Consider the following 22,503-nt stretch of genomic DNA (forward strand, 5'->3'; position numbering starts at 1 on the left):
TACTTGAACTTGACATGTTGTCTAATCCTTACAAAAACCCCACAGCACATTTTTTTTCCCTCTCTTTCAGATGAGAATGGAGAGGTTCACAAAAATAATACACAACTAATGTCCAGGTTTCAAAGGTATTATGTGTGAAATTGAAATTCAAACCCATAGCTGCCTGACTCTAGAATTTAGGCCCATCTCTGATATTTCATCTCTCTTCCTAACGCCTCTTAGAAGTAATTTGAAAATGCAAGCCAGAATTTATTGAGTTCAACTTGTGCCAAGTATTGTTCCCAGTGTTAAATATCTATTAACTCAAACCTCATAATAGCTCTCTCGGGTAAGTTCCATTCTCATCTCTCTGTTTTATAGGTGGGGAAACAGAAGCATAGGGAGGGCGAATTAACTGCCCTTAATGACCCTGTAGGGCCAGGATTTACCCTGGCAGGCTGTTTCCAGAAGCTGTACTCTCCAGCAATACATGATAGTGCCTTGAATCTGTGTGTCCTCTGGCAGCCACTAACCAAGAGTGAAACAACTCTTTGAAGCACAGTTTCCATCTACTCAATTTCTAAATGATGATGTCCCACTGAGATCAAAAGTGAAACAATTCAATCAGACTTTGTTGTCTGGGAGGCCAGGCGGGCTCCAAAGCTGCCTCCTTCTTTGCACCATTAGAAATAATTTTTTGATTTTTTAATGGTTGAGATAGAATCAAAGATGTGACATGTGCAAAGTCATAGGAAACTCAAATTTCAATGTGCATAAATAAGATTTTATTGGAACACAGCCATGCTCATTCATTTACCTACGGTCTATGGTGACTTTAGTGTAGCAATGGTGGCATTGAGTAGTTGTGCCAAAGACCATACGGCCCACAAAGTCTAAAGTATTTATAATTTACAAGTTAGTTAGTTTACAAATTACAATTACAGGAGTCCTTTACAGAAAATGGCAATTCCTATTTTAGTATATGGTTTAGAGGGGTGCCTGAGTGGCTTGGTCAGTTAAGCATCTGACTCTCGATTTTGGGTGCTCGCTTCGGCAGCACATATACTAAAATTGACTCTTGATTTTGGTTCAGGTCATGGTCTTGGGGTCATGAGATCAAGCCTTGGGCTTGTGATGGGCATGGAGCCTGCTTATTCTATCTCCCCTTCTCTCTCTCCCTCTTCCTCTGCTCCTCACTCCACCAAAAAAAAAAAAAAAAAAAAAAAAGAATATGGTTTAGAGTTAGAAGGACTAACTTATAAGTCCCTACTCTACCATTATGTGTGGTCTTACCTCATGATTTAACCTCTTGAAAACTATTTCCTCATCTGTGCAGCACAGATAAAAGACACCTATAGGCTTTGAGAGAGCGTTAAACAACCACTATATGTAACAAAATGTCTTAGTATGCTGTCTGGTACAACTGATCAGTATATAATAACTATTAAAACAGAACCACAGGCAGGGAGCTTTATCTATGATACTTTTCAGCATACTCCAAGCACCTAAACCTATAACTAGCCATAGCAGATACATAATATATAAGTTGGGTAAATGAATAAAAGCCCTCTGTTCTTTGTTAGGAACAACTGCACTCAATTCAGGGACCAGTCAGAGAAAGATCTGAAAGATTAAGAAGTTAGAGAAGTTAGGTTGAGCTGGGCTTTTAGAGCCTGGTTTGATGGAGAAGCGAGAAGTGGAAGAAATATGGATGATGATATGGCAGGGGAAGGAGCAGGATACATTCAGATGATTGAAAATAAATAATTAATAAACCTGTCTTAGGGACAATGGAAGGTCAGTCATAGGTTCAGAATTTTCAACTATTCCATCTCAGTATAAATCAACTGATGTGAGAAAAGCATGATTTGGGGTGTGTTCCTTCTTCACTCCTACCATCATTGCCTCCCAACCACCCGTGGTATTGATACCAAAGATGAAAACTTGAAATATTAAAATTAGGAGCCATCCCATGAAATTGATCAAACCAACCAGAAAGGTGAAAAACTGACACATGAGAAAATATCTTCATCAAGCATTTTCAAAACTATCACTTATTTTTTAGTAATCAGAAAAATAAGTTCAGGCTTGGCTACCTTTCTCGATCTGACCCCTGAAAGCATCGAATTATTTGAACAACCTTAAGGGTTTTACTTTTATTGCTTCTATGAAAAGATGTTCTGACATAGGTGAAATGACCGAAGTTCACAAATTACCACAGATTAGAATATTTTTAATAGGGGCGCCTGGGTGGCCTGGGTTAAAGCCTCTGCCTCCGGCTCAGGCCATGATCCCAGGGTCCTGAGATGGAGCCCTGCATTGGGCTCTCTGCTCAGCAGGGAGCCTGCTTCCCTTCCTCTCTCTCTGCCTACCTCTCTGCCTACTTGTGATCTCTCTCTGTCAAATAAATAAAATCTTTTTTTAAAAAAAAGAGTATTTTTAATAGTTTATTATTAAAGCACATTTAGACAACATTTTACTTGTTTGTTTATTTATTTTCAGAGAAGGAGAGGGAGTGGGTGAGAGAGAATCTTAAGAAATAGGCTCCATGCCCAGTGTGGAGCCCAACATGGCGCTTGGCCTCATAACCCTGAGACTATGACCTGAGCCGAAATCAAGAGTTGGGTGCTTAACCAACAGAGTCACCCAGATGCCCCTAGATTTCATTTTAAATTTCACTTCATAAATTAATGTACTTATTTATTCCTTCATTGTATTCTGTGTCAGGAATTGGGGTTTAGAGATAAAAGGTCCAGCTTTGCCTTCAAGTGGCTTGTAAGCCAGTTAACAGCATTCAGTGTGGTGGATGCCGTGATAGAGGTGCCGTGGTCTCACCAGGGAAACCCAACCCTGACTGAGTAGATGTGGGGGTGGCAGTGGGAGTCATACATGGATTTCTCCAGAAGGTGATGCTTACCTGGACGCTCTGATACGGGACAGACTTGGGATGGGGTGGGGCGGGGGGGGAGGTGTAGTGAGCATGGTTAAATCACCCACCCAGGTTTGTGTCACGATCTTTTTCAGTTAACACAGAAAGACTTAAAAACATTTGCCATTTTAGCCCATCATATCTGGGCTTTTAGAAAACCGGAATGAAGCAGTTATATTCAGAAAGAGAATAGTAACCAAAGAATCTAAAAAGTAAAACCCAACATAAATAGCAATTATACACATACTAGCATATATTATAATAATCCTTTTATTTCAGCATTGTGGAATGGCTTATGCTGCTGTCTTTTAAATAGAGATGACACTTAGCAAATATATTTTTAAACTTACAGCTGAGGGGCAGGGTGGAAACCCCAGCACGGAAGCGAGTCTCATCAAACTCTCCCTTATATCCTAAAAAAGAAAGCAGAAATGCACGTGAACTTGCTTCCTGATTTATTTTTTAGCCATGAGAAAAAAAATTTTAAAAATACACTTTGAATAAAACATGGGGAGTAAACCTACTCTTCACCACAACTGAAGCATATGCTGAAAGCTCCCCTTTAACGTTCATCGCAGAGGCCCGGTACTGAGCAGTGTCTTCGAAATCACATCTGAAAGGACAAGATGGAGATGAGTGAGCACTGCTGCAAGCTCTTCTATCAAGGATCTCTTTGCTAACACAGCACACTGCAAATCACTGACCAGCATGTGGCTCAGGGGGACTTTTGATGAAGCTGACCCCTATCCAGCTCCCTGCAGGATTTTACATAACACAAGATACCTACTACAGTTTCAGGCCAGCAGCACAGTGTGGAAGGAGGACACCTACAGTCCACTGTGACCCTAGCCCAGGTTCATTTAAAATATCCAAAACACCCCATGTCAACAATCTGTTGAGCACGTACATTACAGCATGAATAGTGTTAACAATTGACCAGTCTAAAGTGGTGTCAACAGCAGAAAATGTCTGGCCATGCAGATAACCTTCCAGAGCACCCCAGGGGTACAGCCTTCCTGCTGACCTCCCTTGGGGGTAGTTTCACTCTGGAGGCAACAACTGAGAGGGAAAGACACAGCCTCTCCTGCAGGACTCCCACAGCCTCCCTGAGCTACGAACTGGATCTGGATCTGTCTAATGTGTGGTTTGGTGTTGTAGCTTCAAAGTACAAATATGGTATTTATCTCTCAACTCAACTAAGGTTCAGGTTACACTTGGAGCTTCAGCCCACAGCACAACATAGCAGTGCCATCTGGAAGTTCCTGTAAGTTATAATACAGAAATTGGGATGTGTTTAATAATGGAGTAAAAGAGAGAATGATCTCAAAGACGAACAAGCTAAGATTTCAAAGCAGATCACTTTGTGTCTCATCATAACCAGTGTCTGTGTTCTTCGTTGACCTTCTGGATTTAGTGTCATTTGTGAAAAATTCTTTCTCGTTTAAATTTTATGGACATCAATGGAACTCCAGGAAGGACAATATGGTTGCCTTTCTCATAACTATTTAATTATAAAGCACCCACGTAGCTCTCTGCAGCCTCAGTAGTATCACCAACTGGCAGAACTAAAGTGCCTTTAGGTCAAGGTCAGTGCTTGACCAATGTCCCAGGGCCCTAGGGTCCTACTTGAAACCCAGTACCACGTGTGTCATCTGCTCTGATCAGAGTGATATAAATTTTACTTTGACATCTCAGCATGTCATGGTTTCATGTGAACTGAAAATGGTGGGACTGCTTCATCTACATAACCAGGCTTGGGTTTCAAAACCCTATTAGGAGATAGAATAAACGTTTGAGGACTCAGAAATTTTGATGTGGGGTTGGCTTTCTAAATTTTGCTTTGAATTTTGCTTTAAAAAATCCCATGTCCAGTCCTGCCTCCATCTGTAGTCTGATAGGCTTGGTACATAGTTTCCTGCACTTCCTGGGGAGCTGAAGGAGAGAATTTATCCCAGTGCAGCTTCCTTTCACTGCTACTCACCTCATTCTCCATCCTTTGCTGATTCAAGGCAAAAAAGGATGATGGTGATAATATTGATTTGGAATGGGGAAGGATCATTAAATATAAATGCCTATTTATGTAAATTATTTTCTCACTAATTTCTAAGAAAAGCTCTGAACTATATAAAAGGATAAGCTAAAAGGTACAAATGAACTTTTTTTCTCATCATCTTTAAATTCAAATGTAAGATCACTTTGTGAGCATGTTGCATTGGTAAGAAAGGGGGACAGTGGTAGTTAACTGCTGGGATGCCTCCCCAGGTAATTGTCAAGCGACACACATGGACCCCGGCATCCTCTTACGCATTGATCTCCAGAGTGTGCATTCCATATCGACTCTCAATAATATATTTTCCAGGGTTTGCGTGGACGTTGATCGGTACCTGGTTTTTATACCTGTGAGACAATGGAAACAAGGCAAAGTAAGTGGAAATAAAAATAGCTTTATGATTAGAAGCACACACACAAGTGATTCTGAGTTTTTGAAGGGACAACTGTAAACACAACACTGAGGTTAGCAGCAGCATCTGTTCAATAAATACAAATCTACGGCAGACTAAATAAAATACACTATAAATACAATAAAACTTCTTGATGAGTGTGCTTTCCTCTCCTCTAGCACAAAAATTACATGAAGAAATTGACTGTTTATAACAATGTGGTGCAATGATCTTGGGGTCGTGGGATCAAGCCCTGCATCAGGCTCCTGCTCAACAGGGAGTCTACTTCTTTCTTTTTCCCTTTCTCTCATATAAATAAAAAATAAAAATAAAAACTTTTAAAAAAGAGTACATAGTATAATGATTGATTTATATAAAGTACAAAATCATATAAGACCAAATTACTGCTGTCAGAAGTCAAGAGAGTGATTTCCCTGGGGTATAGACCCCAGATATGGAGGATGCATCTTGGGAGCTGATATTTTTTGTTTCATGTTTGGGTGCTGGTGATGCAGGTGTGTGGTCTACAAAAACTCATCAAAGCTCTACATTTATATGTAATATGGACATTTTGTGTGTGTATATTATACTCCAATCAAAGACCTAAAGAGAAACTTGTCCACTGTTGACAACACAGGAAGGAAGTCTTTGTGTTGGGGGTTTTATTGTTGGCTGTCTTGTGTAGGATGAAAGCAAAACATTCTTCCTACTAACATTCTAGCCTGTTGTTAAAAACAGTGTCATTGTATTGAAAGCTCTTGTATTTAAGTGTTTTGTTCTGTTAAAAGCAAGCATGGCTCTCGGCTTGGAAGAACTTAAATACCAATCATGAAAGAAAAAGTCTGACAAATAAAAGCTGAGAGATTTCCTTTTTCTGGCTGTCCTATTCCTGGTTAAGCCTCTCAGCCCTCAGACGGTGGGCCTACATGGAAGGACCCCTCTTGAGACACCATCTCCTGAGTCTGGAAGTAGCACCTTGATTCTTTACCCCGTCCTCTTGCCCTCAATAGCCAATGACTACGGAGTCAGACCAGGCTTTTCTGCTGAAGCCATTTTCCATCCAAAAGAAGAGCTAGATTTCACTTGTTTCCCCTTTAGACGCCTTGCTTCCTGTGCAAAATGTAAATAACACTAATAATCACAATGGAGACAGAGCATTTACTATGAGCCAAGGAAGATTCTAAGTGTTTTACGCACTTAGGGTAATTCACAGGGTGCCTGGATCTCAGTGGGTTAAGCCTCTGCCTTTGGCTCAGGTCAGGATCTCAGGATCCTGGGATCGATTCCTGCATTGGGCTCTCTGCTCAGCAGGGAGCCTACTTCTCCTCTTTCTCTCTCTCTTCCTGCCTCTCTGCCTGCTTGTGATCTCTGTCAAATAAATGAATAAAATCCCGAAAGAAAGAAAGAAAGAAAGAAAGAAAGAAAGAAAGAAAGAAAGAAAAGAAAGAAAGAAAATTCAATCCTTGGGCACCTGGGTAGCCCAGTTGGTTAAGTGTCTGCCTTCGGCTCAAGTCATGATTCCTGTGTCCTGGTATCAAGCCCCACAAAAGGCTCCCTGCTCAGTGGGAGTCTGCTTGTCCCTCTCCCTCTGTCCCTACCTTCCTGCTCGTGCTCTCTCTTGCTATCTCTCTCTCTCTCTCAAATAAATAAGTAAAATCTTAAAAAAGAAGAAGAAAATTCAATTCTTAATGACAACTGTCTGAGATAGCACTATTTTAAATATCATTTTCCAGATGGAGAAACCAAGGCATGGAGAGGTTAAGTAACTTGCCCCAGTTCACACAGCTAGATAGCAGAACTGAGATTTGAACCCAAGCATCCAACATATGATGCTTCCATTTTCCAAATATTCTCTGGTTAGCTGCATTTTATTTTGTTAGACTTCTGTAAATGATTATAATGAGGGTTGGGAGCAAGGAAAGTAGTGAAAGGGGAAAGAAAGAAAGGAAATAATCTTCTGTCAGTTCCTTCTTCTCCCCAACTTGCACACTCACACGAGCGCGTGCACACACACACACGCTATGTCCCTAACACATATTCATTTTCTGTACTTTTAAAAATGTGCCATTCTCCTATACCTAGCAAAATCCCAGCTCATCCTTCGAGGTTCAGATCAAATGCCATTTCTTAAATAAAGTCCTCCCTGAAATCCCACACGATATTAATTGTTCCTGCCTCTCTATACCATTGTTACTTGCATCAAGCTGCAAGATAGAACCTTCATCAGATTATGGTTGGATAGGTGTCTCTTCTATTAAGCTGTCATTGCCTTTGTGACAGGGGTAGTGTCTGATCCATATTTACTCTATATTTATTCTACTTATTCCCACTCTCAAGGAAGGATGAGTCACGGACGGGCAAATATTAGGTACTCAGTGTTTGTTAAATTGGCTTGAACAGAATTATTGTGTAACAATAGATTAACTGTGCCTTCATAATGTTCGGCTGAAGGAACAGAGTTCCGACAAACACGTACTTCATGATATGGATAATTTAAAATAAGTACAAGCCAAGAAAGTAAATTGAGACTCTTTGTGTCTTGGTTCCCTCAGCTGTGAAGTGAGAGGGTTGCACAGGCTGAGGAATGACAGCTGCGGGGCAGGTGGGGAGGCACAGCTTTCCACCCCACCCACAGCAGAAGCGCTAGCCGTTCCCTGCCAGCCCCAGAGCGTCCTTGGCCGGCCATCTCATCACAGAGCTCCAGGCAGACAGGGCTACTCGAGCAGAGATGGCCTAGATGGAGAAATCTGCTCTGTGCGCCTAATTTCAAACATTCCTTATTTTGATGAATGACAGGGTAGAGCAAGTTAATCGGCATGTTCTTCAGGCTGGTCTCAGGAATTTCACACTTGACTCAAAAGCTCCCTCTTGTTCAGGTTTGTGCATGAGCTGGGGTTTTCCGTAGTTCTTTTTAGCATAAGGAGAGAAATAGAACACCAAAGGCTATGGCAAGTGGTGCTTGAGCAATCAATTTAGTGACACTCAATTTGACTTCTGACCAAAAATGATGTTCATATCTCCATAAACTTTGAGTTAAAACAGAATCTTATAGCTCCCAGGGCTTGCTTCACCTTCCTTGCTTTCCAGCACTACCCCACTTAGCACCTTCATTCCTTCCCCCAGCTAAATACCCATGACTTTTCTAATGTGACCACCTGGCACGAGAAGTCGGTTTAAAATTTACACGCGCACAACACCCAACACTTTGAGGATCCCCTAGTCTTTCCTTGGGAATTTCAGATGTCAGTGTAAGAAAAGCCTGTTGTAAGGCGGCAGACAAGGATTGAGTTAGGAGGCAATTCTCTTTCTCCGAGAACTTTACCTAGTCATTCAGGTTTGGGGTCACTGTGAGATTGCCTGTCTTCCAGTATGAGGTCAGGGAAGAAAAGAAGGATTTTTGGCCTGCTCTGTATATTCTTCACAGCTTGTTATTTCTGGAAAGTGAAATTCCAAACAGGCTAGTCAGAGGCTAATTTTGGAGAGTAATCTAGACTCTGGGATTATTTGTCAAAAGGCTTCTGAAATTCTTCTTTTTTTAAAGATTTATTTATTTATTTTAGAGAGAAAGAGTGCATGAGTGGGAGAAGGAGCGGTTGGGGGGGTGGGTGGAGCAGACTCCCTGCTGAGCAGGGAGCTCTCTGACTATGTGGTCTCAATCTCAGGACCCTGAGATCATGACCTGAACCAAATCCAAGAGTCAGAATCTTAACTGACTATGCCAGGCAATCCAGATGCCCCAAGCCTTCTGAAATTCTCGTGAATATTCAGAGGTACACCATTTTCCTTACCATTTTCACGGAGAGTTTATGAACTACTTACTAGTTAAAGAGCTCTCATTATACTGTATTTGTAGAATAATATTCTTCCTTTATGTGTGTAAAACAGACTTCGTTCCCCCAAATAAATGTCTGAATCTTGGGCTAACTCGACAACAAGGAAACAGTGAAAGCTCTCTGGCAGTGTAGAGCATGGCCAAGCAAAAAGGTTCATTCTGACTTTTATCTATCAACAAGCAATGCATGCCAAAATGATCTTTAATATGCTGAATCTCACCACAAACTCTGATTACTACTTAGAATCCAACTTCATATTTTTAATAAATAGCTATTACCCACTTTAAAAGCCAGTTGGCTGAGAGAGATCTATCCCATCAGGTTAGACTTTGGACTTACTAAATAAGAAAAATCTAAAATAAAACCCCAAGCCCTTATGTTGGGAAGTAATTGTAAATTATAAATAATTTTAATTTTAAACTATTTTAAATGTAGGTTGTTTTCAAAAAATAATACAGTAGTAATTAAAGCTAACTTTAAATAATATCATGAATAACTCTAATCTTATAAATAAATTCAATGTATTATCCTATTATGGAATTTATAAGTTCTCATAATTTGAAAAACAGAATAAGACTTTTCCAAATATCCACAGTCTTACTGAAATACATCTCTTATACAACTTTATCCTGAGTGTTTTGAACTATTTTTATGCCCAATGACAAATTTAAGTGTCTCTTTGGCAATAACTCTAGGGGCAATGTGAAGAATTCCAAACAAGTATTTAAATGTCCCGCTTGATGATCTAGCCTCGTATTCACAGACAGATCCAAAAACATGGGTGTTGAGTGAGTAAATGAATGAACTGCTACTCACTAACACCAACACACTGAACCAATGAGCTTGCATGAATCTCCCCACAGATTACAATCCAGATTTTCATTCACAAAATTGATCTAGACTTTGGACTGGAAATCCAATTAAATCTGGATCTTTTTTTAAAAAGTATAAAATTAACTCAATTCCTTCCCTTTTTAAGAGAGAACTTTTCTCTTCTTCCCTATTTCCTATAATTTAAAAAATCTAAATAGGCAATACATTTATATGGTTCAAGAACCAGAAAGTATAAAGGTACACAAAGAATGGTCTCCTTCAAACATGTCTGTCTGCCATCCAGCTTACTCCCACAGATACTGTTCTCCTTGGGTTCTTATGAATCCTTCCCAAGTTTATTTTATGCAAGTAAAACAAATACAAGCATAATTTTTTTTTCTCTTCTTTCAAACCAAAATATAGCCTATTATACGATTTATTATATAAATCTAGCCTATGAAATTAAGTCAAACAACTTTAGCATTTTTTACCATATATATATGGTGAAAAATATATAATAAACATATATATATATTATCTATAATATATATATATATATATATATATATATATATATATATATATGTTTCCTTTTGTGTTGACAAAGCCCTCCTTCAGGATAGCTAGCTTCACTGTTGTGGTGCAGAACCATCTTGTAACTAACTTCTCTCCTGGACCCAACACATAAACAGGTTTCCTTCTGCTCTCAAAGTGACTTAGGAATCGGACAGTGCTCCTTGGCCTCTCTGCACCTGGCCCTGATGAGTGATATGTGCTCCTGTCATTAGTGCTTCTGGGTAACCTCTAGGTTCCATTTAGATGGACTTGGTCAGTACATGGGACTGGCCAAAGAACAGCTGCTGCCTGTTCGTATCATTTGTTAGACCTCAGGGACTTCCATGTCCCGTGGGTGCTTAGTGGAAACTTGGAACTTAACCCTCTTTGGAAAGGGCTCTAAGGAAGCCAGGGCCCAGGCACACATGCCCTTGAAAAACATGTCTAAGGACCTAGCAGCTACAAGGGGAGGCAGAACAAATGCAGAAAGCATCATCACAAAATTGTTCCCGTGATTTACCTCCTTCTATTCAGGAAGGCCATTCCCAATTATTTCTTTTATACTTGTACTCTGTGTCAGGCCCAGAAGGCTACAGGTGAGTAATAAAAAGACACAAATGCCAGCAAAGTACTCACCAACAACCTTGGTTTGTGCTTGGGTTGTGGGTCCCCTGCTCATTGAGGGGATGAATGCCTATTGAAGACTGGGTACTCTGTACCAGTGTTACGAAGTAAATTAGAGCTTCGCTGAATGATTATTTTTTAAAAGGCAGCATACCCAGGAAGGTACACTAATCCTACACACAGTTTACCTCCAGGGAGGGTTTACCTGGAGGCCAAGGGAGCTTCAGGGTCACTCATTATCCAGGTTCTCCTGAAGCCTCATTGCCTAATTTATATTATTAACATTCTTTTTTGTAAAGACTGTCCCCCACTTGTATGAGCTTCATGCCCTGCAAAACCTGGATCTGACCTTATTTACTGCCATAGCTAATTTCCACTTATCTGCTTGATGACTATCTAAATTTAGGCTTTATCCAGGGGCAAATCTTACTCTCTGAAGTACATTAACTATTTTCTTAGTGGTCCACTGGTTCTCTTGTTTTCATATTTACCCTATACTTGACTTGCAAGGCAATTGGATTTTCTGCGACATGCTCTGATCTATCCCTATGGAGAAAATTTTATAAAGAATGGAGTTGTCTTCTCCAAGCACTAAAGGATGTGCAGGAACTTGAAAAGACTTGCTCCAGTAAATGAATCGCTTCCCAATTATTCCTGAGACAAATCTTATGTCTCTGTCTTCTTTTTGGTTTAAAATGAGCCCCTGGGACATATAGTTCCATATTAAGAAAAAAAAGTATTTCAAAGCCAGATATGAAAGATTTGGGGAGACAATCATACTATTTTCAGCTTCATTAATGAAAATAACTGAAAATTGACAGTATTTCTATTTTTCAATTTAACTAGAATTCAAAGAGTTGACAATTCAGTCATCTCATATTTTTGTAAGGAGTTTTTATATTTTTTGCTTGTTTTTAAAATCCTTCTTTTCCAGCCAACACAACATAATACAGGAATTTAATCTCTGACAGAGTTTGAGCTCTTCCTTTGTGAAAACACATCACTCTAGCTCAGTAACAACATCAGTGGTACATGGCATGATTGTGTTGTATTTTAGCAGCTATATGTTTAGCAAAATAAGCAACTGCTTAAGAGATTAGTATTTATCTCCCAGAAATTCCTTTGTGTCCTTTGAGAATCATCTTTAACTCTAATTTCTAAAATGCAGAAAGAAAAAAAAGAATATTGTGTAATAAGTATATCTACTTGATTAAGGACTCCAATTATTTGTTTAATTCATAAGAGGAATGTCTTACTGACCAAGTAATTCTTAGAGCTGAAAATCTGTTACTCTTCACACATTTCGGTTGGAAAGTCTAGATTTTTTTTTATGAGGTGAGAAGTAATCAGTTTCTTAAGAGGAACTATCCTTTTCATGGGCCAACATATGCAAATCCATAGTTGCAGAGAAAGGTGAGGCCAAGACTGATTGATTCCTAGCTTCGTATAGTATACGTTTATACTTAAAAAAAAATTAGTATACCTTTATAGTTTAAAGTTTGTAAATTGATTTTTTTTAAACTTAATTTTCACTGTAATGTGTTCTTTGTCAGTTACCTCTGTTAGTCCTAGCCTGGTGGCTAACCAACAGAGATAATGGACAAGAAAGGAGGAGTCAGGCCCTTTGCAGGTGGCAATGACATTCGTGTGGCATTTACACTGCAACATAGGGTGCATTTACCTCCACTCCTAAATATAAAAAAACAGCATGCAAAATATCTGTGTCAGGGAATTAAACAGAAAACATCTCTTTAGGTTGGCTCCAACATTTTCGTACTTCCGCTGTCTGTGGCAGGTACTCGTAACATATAACAGGAAAGTTTAGAGTTTAGGGATCACGAGGTCATTGACAACTGCAATAGGATATATGATGGAAAGAGAAGATTGGTGCCTATTCTTTATGGAAAGAAAATTTCTTAAGACTCCATATTGAATAACATCTTCCACCTGGTTTCCCTCTTTCATTTGGCTTTAGAAAGTATGTTAAGACTTCAGCACATGTGAGGAGTAGAGATGAAGCCCTCTGGGTTTTAAGTATTTTTTTAAAAGAGTATTGTTTCTGATCACAAAATAATTCCTATAGTATATGGGAGAAAATTTTTATTTAAATTGTATGGCCCATAGCAGTCATAGCCATATATTTTCTTTGTATGTAAGTATGTTGGCTACATTTTAATACTTTATGCAAGATAAAGACCCCTTTTATAAAAGGATTAGCAGGATTATGAAGTATCATAATATATCATAATGTACACGAGACTGTTCTTTCTTCTCATTCATAAAATATTTGTCCTGGTATCCTTTCTGCACTATTTTAAAAATCTGTACAAACTTGTAGGTACTTTCTTTGACTCTTGCATATCACAATGCTGAATATCTTCACTGGAGGTAAAACTAGTTTTGTGTAATAGATTCTGTGAGTAATTTTCATATAGATAACATACCATGTGACACGAGGTTCTGGCCAGCCGGATACAGAGCAATGTAATTTTACACTTTCTTTCTCCCAAACAGTGTGGGAACGAGGCTTAATGACAAAGTCGGGAGCATGAAGAAGATGATCTTCATTCAACTTTCTATGAAATGCCTCAGTTTCTTCTAACTATAAAAAAAAAAAATCAAAATATGATGAAATCAAAGTAACCTGTGCTACTAAAATAACAAAAATCCAAGTTATCATTTTTCCACTTGGAGGCTTACTTTTGTATTTAGACCAAAGGCCTTCTCTTTTTCCCCATTTTAAAAAAATATTTATTTATTTACTTACTTACTTACTTATTTATTTTAGCGAGGGGGAGGAGCAGAAGGGGAAGGAGAGGAACAAGCAGACTTTATGCTGAGCATGGAACCCCATGTTGGGCTCCACTCAGAGCTCTTCCCAGGGCTAAATCCCAGAACCCTGAGATCATGACCTGAGCTGAAATCAAGTCAGATATTTAACCAGCTGTGCCACCCAGGTGCCCCTCTTTTCCCCTTTTAAAAAGATACATTTAATTTTTAACATTCTAAGCCTCAGCAAGATATTTTACTTTCCCCTAAGGTGGACTTCTTAAAGTTCTTTAGAACCATAATTTCTGTAGAACCTAAAATTTCATGGAGTTTAAAATTGCTAAGTCTTTCTTTGACCCATATATTTTGCTGTCTTTATCCTTGCATGCATCTCTGCATTTGTAAATTACATTAAATTGTCTTTTCTTACTGTTTTTGTCAGTGACACACGTTCTGCCTTCTCTCGAATTGCTACTTTCCTTGACTTCTTCTCAAAAGCTTCTTCCTGGTGAAGAGTGGATGTAGACTGTTTGGATACTGAGGACTGCTTGGATACTGAGGACTGTTTGGATACAGCGGACTGTTTGGAGACAGCGGACTGTGTGGAGACAGCAGACTGTTTGGATATAGCGGACTGTTTGGATGCCGTGATTCCTTCTTCACTAGCAAGAAGATTTCTCTGGGCTATGTAAGCAGCAGCTTCTTTAATTCTTTCTTCTTCTGTATCTGTAATTCCACTGACATGCATTTGGCTAAAATATAATAAGAGCAAAACATAGATAATGTGGATGGCACTGATAGGATTGCCTAATTTTTACTAATTTCAAAATATCAGAACTTAGACGTTGTGTACTGTACCCAAAGAAAACCTGACAAAGAAAAGCCTGGTAAATCAGCAGCTAACTCTTCATATACAGAAGTGATTATCATCTTAATCCATAATGGTAACAATAATAATACCTACGGTGGCCATGCTGTTGCCAAGTGTTTTTTTACAAACATCATCTCATTTTACACCCAAAATAACCTTATGAGGAAAACTCTTATCATTTCTACTTTAGACATATGATAATAAAACTCAGAGAAATTAGATAACTTATTGAAGGTCATTTTGTTGGTTTCTTTAGGGCATTTAAATAGGATTGCATCTATAATAAAAGATTAACTTATGATATTGTAAAATAAGATATCGTTTGTGTGCCTGTGATCCTGATATGGGACTATGTGCATGGTCTGGATTCTTAACTCAGCTGATATAATGCAATGCCCAGAACTGTTGTATATATAAATAAATTCTAAATGTACATGAGATCCTTAAGCCGAGATAGTCCGTATAAAGCAGCTAGTAGGATTTGAGAATCTTAATACCAAAAACAATTGGTATTCAACAAAGTTTCCCCATCTTCTTCCTAGATTGTTAATACTGTCAACACCATTATGAGGTGTTATTTTTTTTTAAGATTTTATTTATTTATTTGACAGAGAGAAAGAAATCACAAGTAGGCAGAGAGGCAGGCAGAGAGAGAAGGGGAAGCAGGCTCCCCGCCGAGCAGAGAGCCTGACTAGGGTTCAACGTGAGGCTTGATCCCAAGACCTTGAGATCAGGACCTGAGCCGAAGGCAGTGGGTTAACCCACTGAGCCACCCAGGCGCCCCATGAAGTGTTCTTTTTAACACAGTAGTAGAATATAGGAGGTAGATCCGTATTTAAAAAGGGAAAAAAGGAGAACCAGAAATAAAACCAAGAGGATAAATTTTTCCTTGCATTTTATTTTATTACAGTTTCTTTTGTAAATGATCATTTCCTGAGACTGGCCTTGAGGAGACAAAATGGTTTCATTTAGAAGAAAGAAGTCACTGAAAGGAAGAAGCCTCATTTCATGGAGACATATATCATGTAGGAGAATGCTAACTTAATATGCTTTTTAAATATTTTTTTAGGGGCACCTGGGTGGCTCAGTGGGTTTAAGCCTCTGCCTTCGGTTCAGGTCTTGATCCCAGGGTCCTGGAATCGAGCCCCGCATCATGCTCTCTTGCTCAGCAGGGAGCCTGCTTCCTCCTCTCTCTCTCTCTGCCTGCCTCTCTGCCTACTTGTGATCTTTATCTGTCAAATAAATAAATAAGTAAAATCTTTTAAAAAAAATTTTTTAAATAAATATTTTTTTAAAAAGGAGTGGGAACAAAGCAGAAAATAAAATATTTTATTCCTCATCTCCTATAAAGAATGTCAATGTATATTAAACCAACTGTGAAGGGGCTAAGAATGGGTAAGCATACTTAGCAAAATATGCATATTTCAATAGAAAGTTCACTTAAAAAAATCAGAGATATCAAAGTTATCAAAGAAAAAGCTAAAAATAGAGTATTATTTATCCCCTTACCTTCCTAACTGAAATCAGAGCAATTATGACATTAGTTTCTGAAACAATTCCAAAAGGATCTATCAGAGAAGAATGGGAAGAAAAACACATGGCAAAAGAAGTAGGTCACCAACAATGACAACTAGGTCATTGCCTCCTGAATTTCCTGATGGCATTTGCCCTGAAAGGAGCCCTCATTTTTAGTATCACCTTAGCCCTGTAGAGAGTTTAGCATTCAAAGGAAAATAAACAGGAAAGCCTCCGATGGTTCCCATTAAATCTTAATTTGGTGTCTCCTGCAGATTTCATGTTTCCCCTACATATTAAAATCATTCAAAAAAAAGTTTATATTTTTTAAAAAGAGAACACACATATTTACCTTATAAACACAGAAATTTGGCATTAATGGACTTGTGATTTCATGATTACTCTGTTTGAAGTTTGCCCCAAGATAAATAGTAATCGTTTTTACATTAAACAAATATAGGGAAATAGGCAGGCATTCAAATTATGAGGCCATTCTTGTTCTTAGTCTATGTTATCTAAGATTTTTCTTCTTCCTAATGAATAATAATTAAACCACACTGGCAACCACAATGGTTCCCTCTGCCTTAATATAACATCTGACCATTTTTTTTAAAGTTCATCCAGTATTTTATAGTTCTGAACCCTTCTTTTCTACTCTAGTGACTATATGTAGTGTCCAATCACAAGCATCCAATGCTCTCCTTCTAATTTCAGTCAGTTACATCACTAGAACTAAGTTCCTGACCATTCTCTTTTGTCATGTAGCCATCCTAGATGATGGCAGATTTTCACAATGAACATGTCTCCCTCAGTGCAGAGTTCCAAGGTTCCTCAGACTTTACTCAATCAGGACACAGTTAAGTGCTCAATAAATGTCAACTGCAATTATTATGACTACCTGACAACATTACTCTTCACTTTCTAATATTTAAAGCCAGGAAAAGAATGCATACATACCGTCCTGAGAAAATGGGCACCATATAGTCACTTGGCAGATTTTCCTTCTCTTCCCCGGAGAGAAAGCTCTTCTTGGCTCTCTTTGCTTGGGGACTCAACTTGGATGAATAATCTTCTAACATGAGACTGGAATCTGTAAGTCTGAAACAAAACCCCCAATATTAGCTAATAACCAAAAATTGCATTGAAAATATTCAAAAATGGGGCACCTGGGTGGTTCAGTCATTAAGCGTCTGCCTTTAGCTCAGGTCATGATCCCAGGGTCCTGGGATCAAGTGCCATATCAGGTTCCCTGCTCAGTGGGAGCCTGCTTCTCCATCTCCCACTCCCCTACTTGTGTTCCCTCTCTCACCATCTGTCTCTCTCTATAATAAATATTAAGAAAATAATTTATAATAATAAATAATAATATAATACAAATAATAAGAAAATAATGTATAAGAAAATAAATAATAAAATATAAATAATAAAAAAATAATTTATAAGAAAATAAAAAGTATTTTCTTAAAGAAAATATTAAAAAATGCTTATTAGGTAGTTTCAACTTGGGGGAGTTTTCATAGAATCCTAGATTTCTAATGTTATCGTATCTTTTATCTTTAGAACTAAAGTGGAGTGAGAAAGACCTCATACAATGCACTCTATACAGACACAAGAGAAAAATTGATTTATGATAATTTCATGGCTTTGTCCATCGCCCTCCTCAAAAGTTTCAAGGAAAAACAGCAGTGTTTTTGTAATAGATCCAAAACCCTTTTGTTGTTAAGTTAATGTTCAAAGTTCAGGAAATTTAGTAAGTCTATAAAAATGGCTTTATCCAAATCTTTTCAGGGGATTGATAAAATATAAAATGTTCTGGACAGGGAGCCCTTCTCCTTTCTCCACCAAACCATCTTGATGCAGGACACCTAGGTTCACCTTTGAGGCCTTTATGTAGTGTAGACAGACTCCTCTTTTAGAAGAAACACTGAGTTTATCAAACAAGAGTTAATATAGTTTGTGTAAACATAGTGTTGACTGAGAGAGTTTCAGGGGTGTAATAAAGAACATTTTCTGATTTTAAGGTCCTGGGATCGAGCCCCGCATCGGGCTCTCTGCTCAGCGGGGAGCCTGCTTCCTGGACCCCCACCTCTCTCTGCCTGCGTCTCTGCCTACTTGCGATCTCTCTCTCTCTCTGTGTCAAATAAATAAAATCTCTAAAAAAAATTTTTTTTCGTCAGTTTTGTTGTACACAAAAATCTGCCCATGCACATTTGTGAAAATGTGCATTTGGAGGTAGACGGTGTTCTAAATAAACAACAAAAAAAAAGTACTAGCACAGCAGGAAACATGAGAGCAGAGACTGTACCTAGAGAAAGGACTGATAAAACCAAAAGTACAATCAATCTTAATCTGTGTAGTTCTTGAATAAAATGAAATGCATTTGCATTCAAATATATACAAATGGGCATGAATTTCAGGAGTTCATGGTCTCTTTCTAATTAATTCATGGACTCATGTGAAAAGTTCCTGGTCTACATAGTCATGAAAGATGTTCACAATACGGAACTCTACCAGAACTCTCTACTATCCTTGTAATTTGAAATGATCCTAAAACAAAACAGTATTAAGAAGTCCCCTTGTCTAGAGAAAATGTGGGAAGAAAGTAAAGTTTGTGTGTGATGTGGCATAGGAAGAGCAAGCTGCCCAGCTGAAACAGAAAAACCTTCCAAATCATCCAAACCTGATCATTTCTCAACCTTTAAGAAGCATTAGGAAAAGCAAAGAGATGACCTAAATCAAAATCAGAAGACAGGCCAAACATATATATAGTGCAAAAGGAATACATAATAATGCGAGTGAATATATCCTCTGCTAAACAAGTAGCACAGAACTGTAGGGCTTCTAGAAAGCACCGGGGTTGGGGGGGCAGGCAATGGCTCTGGGCCTGGTGTTATAGGATGGGCTACTGCCTTTTGCCCCCCAAAGAGAGTGGCCAACTTCTTCCTCTCCCACTAACTAGCTCCTTCCCTCGGGTGAATATCTAGGTCCTAGTCTACGTCAGCAGGTTAGAACCTTGAATTCAAACTTGAGGATTGGTTACCAACTGGAAGGCTGAGTGAAATTTGTTCCTGGCTGCCTGTTCCAGGCAACAGCAAAATGACTGCATTCTATACCCCCAGAAGATTACAAAGTACAGGCTATGCTAATACAGGTCTAAGTTTAAAGTGGTATTTTCCTTCCCCTCTTTAACTCATTACCATGCAAAATAAAATTAATTTTGGAGTTTAAGAGTTTCCTTTTTTCCATTTATAGGATTCTCGCATTTTTTTCATTTTGCTTTCACTTTTCTGTTTTTGTTCTTTTTTTTTTTTACTTTCATTCTAGTGTCTATAATCATTCTCATGAGCTCATATTTTCAACATTTATTCACACTGAAACAGCTATGACTTGTCATTCTTTTTGTTGTGTTGTTGTTCTTTTTTTCTGTCACTTTCCCTTTAAGATGAATCTTTAAAATGATGCACTTATTACATAGAGTGTGCCAGAAGGTGATTATTCCATCCTCACAGGTAAATCGCAGCAGCTGGTTTTTAATATTGAACGTTATGGTAACGATTCATGGTCTTATCATCAGTTTCCATTTCATGTTATTTGGAACAAAAAACTTCACAAAAAGCATTATGATGTTTTATATTATATAGTATTATTTAGAAAATCCAAAGCATTTAGAAAAAAAAAATCCTTGTTATGTTCTTTAAAGTTTCTTCAAGCTTTTGAATACTAATTAAAAAAAAAAAAAAAAACAGTCCAGGGTGCCTGGGTGGCACAGTCTGTTACGTGGCCAACTCTTGGTTTCAGCTCAGGTCGTGATCTCATGGTTGTGAGATCAGGCCTGCGTTGAGCTCTGAGCTCTGAGCTCTGTGCATGCTCAGCACGGAGTCTGCTTGGGATTCTCTCTCTCTCCCCCTCTGCCTCTCCAGCTCTTGCCCTCTCTCTTTCTGAAATTAATGGGCAAACCTTAAAAAAAAAAAAGAGGAAAAAAAGCATGTAAGGGATTAGAGGTTAAAATACTATGCCGACAGTCTATTTAACAATAACTCACTTACTGAAGATAGCAAACAAAACTAAGTCAGAGAAACATCGAGTTTTAAGGAACTATATAACAATCAGTGTAACTAATTATTTGAAGAAAAAGCCATCAACAGTCTATTTTGTTATGATCCAAGAACACTGAAGTCTAGCATCTTACTCTATTGAACTCTAAAGTCGAATATTGTTTTTAGAGGAGAATATTTTAAGAAGAATATGTAAAATTTAATCCTTTTTGAATTTAAATCAAAAGGCGAAATAAGCCAGTCAGAGAAAGACAAATACCACAGGATTTCACGCATATGCAGAACTTAAGAAACAAAACAGATGAACATAGGGGAAGGGAAGGAAAAATAAAATTAGATAAAAACAGAGAGGGAAACAAATCACAAGAGACTCTTAACTCTAGGAAACAAACTGAGTGTTGCTGGAGGGGAGGGGGGGAGGGAAGATGGGGTAATTGTGTGATGGGCATTAAGGAGGACACTTGATATAATGAGCACTCGGTATAACATGCAACTGATGAATCACTAAATTCTAGCCCTGTAACTGATAATACCCTATATTATAAACTAACCTGAAAAATAAAACTAAACTAAATAATTTTTTTAAAAGATGAAATAAAGTTTTGCTAACTTCTTGGATTTTTAGTTATATTTAAATTTTAAAAATAATCCTCCACCTTAAAGTCAGTTACTGAGTAGACACTAAACTTGATGTGCATGGATCTATTTGGGTCTTTTAACTATTAAAACTGTAATTAATGCTCTTTATGTACTGAACTTAATTCTTGAAGCTTTCTTGAAGTTTTCTGAATTTCGGTTTATGAAGGCGATGAAATTAAGCAATAGTTAAAGATTGATTTGTATGTGTATACACGCACTTGCACATCTGTAACTGTGTCTAAGTACAAATTTTTGTGTCCTGCTACTAATTGGAGTATCTCCTCTGCCTAAATTTATGCCTAAATTTAACAGAATTTAAAGAAACTTCATCGTGTGTATGGCATCGTCACATCTACAACCAGCAGCACCATAGAAAACGGATGTAGCTGAAGTTGAGAGAGCTCTCTCTGGAAATATTCCAGAAACTCAGAAATAGGCTTATACCTTCATCCAATTCAAATACCAAACAACAACAACAAAAGATAACCTTCTGTTCTTTCAACTTCATAATTATACTTGACGGAAAATAAGGAACAAAACTACTTAAAAAATCCCAGAACTGGAAGTGATCTCAAGGATATTTATAATGAGCTCATTTTTTAAAATTAATTAATTTATTTTCAGAAAAACAGTATTCATTATTTTTTCACCATACCCAGTGATCCATGCAATCCGTGCCCTCTATAATACCCACCACCTGGTACCCCAACCTCCCACCCCCCCCCGCCACTTCAAACCCCTCAGATTGTTTTTCAGAGTCCATAGTCTCTCATGATTCACCTCCCCTTCCAATTTACCCCAACTCCCTTCTCCTAACACCCCTTTTCCTCCATGATATTTGTTATGCTCCACAAATAAGTGAAACCGTATGATAATTGACTCTCTCTGCTTGACTTATTTCACTCAGCATAATCTCTTCCAGTCCCGTCCATGTTGCTACAAAAGTTGGGTATTCATCCTTTCTGATGGAGGCATAATACCCCATAGTGTATATGGACCACATCTTCCTTATCCATTCATCCGTTGAAGGGCATCTTGGTTCTTTCCATAGTTTGGCGACCGTGGCCATTGCTGCTATAAACATTGGGGTACAGATGGCCCTTCTTTTCACGACATCTGTATCTTTGGGGTAAATACCCAGGAGTGCAATGGCAAGGTCATAGGGAAGTTCTATTTTTAATTTCTTGAGGAATCTCCACACTGTTCTCCAAAGAGGCTGCACCAACTTGCCTTCCCACCAACAGTGTAAGAGGGTTCCCCTTTCTCCACATCTTCTCCAGCACATGTTTTTTCCTGTTTTGTTAATTTTGGCCATTCTAACTGGTATAAGGTGATATCTCAATGTGGTTTTAATTTGAATCTCCCTGAGGGCTAGTGATGATGAACATTTTTTCATGTGTCTGATAGCCATTTGTATGTCTTCATTGGAGAAGTGTCTGTTCATATCTTCTGCCCATTTTTTGATATGATTGCCTGTTTT

General features: G+C 38.2%; 1 protein-coding gene across 8 annotated transcripts in view; it reads right to left on the bottom strand.

Moving 5' to 3' along the window:
- MYOM1 (myomesin 1) overlaps window positions 1-22,503 on the bottom strand; it is a 148,901-nt gene that overhangs the window by 85,928 nt on the left and 40,470 nt on the right. For all 8 annotated transcript variants that reach the window (XM_059139562.1, XM_059139561.1, XM_059139560.1 and 5 more), the window contains 6 exons: window positions 17,287-17,427; window positions 14,374-14,695; window positions 13,619-13,776; window positions 5,213-5,305; window positions 3,433-3,521; window positions 3,259-3,321 (listed from right to left, as the gene is read on the bottom strand). In XM_059139562.1, coding sequence (XP_058995545.1) covers window positions 3,259-3,321; window positions 3,433-3,521; window positions 5,213-5,305; window positions 13,619-13,776; window positions 14,374-14,695; window positions 17,287-17,427 — 866 coding nt within the window. The remainder of the gene's footprint in view (window positions 1-3,258; window positions 3,322-3,432; window positions 3,522-5,212; window positions 5,306-13,618; window positions 13,777-14,373; window positions 14,696-17,286; window positions 17,428-22,503) is intronic.

This window comes from Mustela lutreola, chromosome 11, assembly GCF_030435805.1.
Source record: "Mustela lutreola isolate mMusLut2 chromosome 11, mMusLut2.pri, whole genome shotgun sequence".
NCBI classification, from domain to species: domain Eukaryota; kingdom Metazoa; phylum Chordata; class Mammalia; order Carnivora; family Mustelidae; genus Mustela; species Mustela lutreola.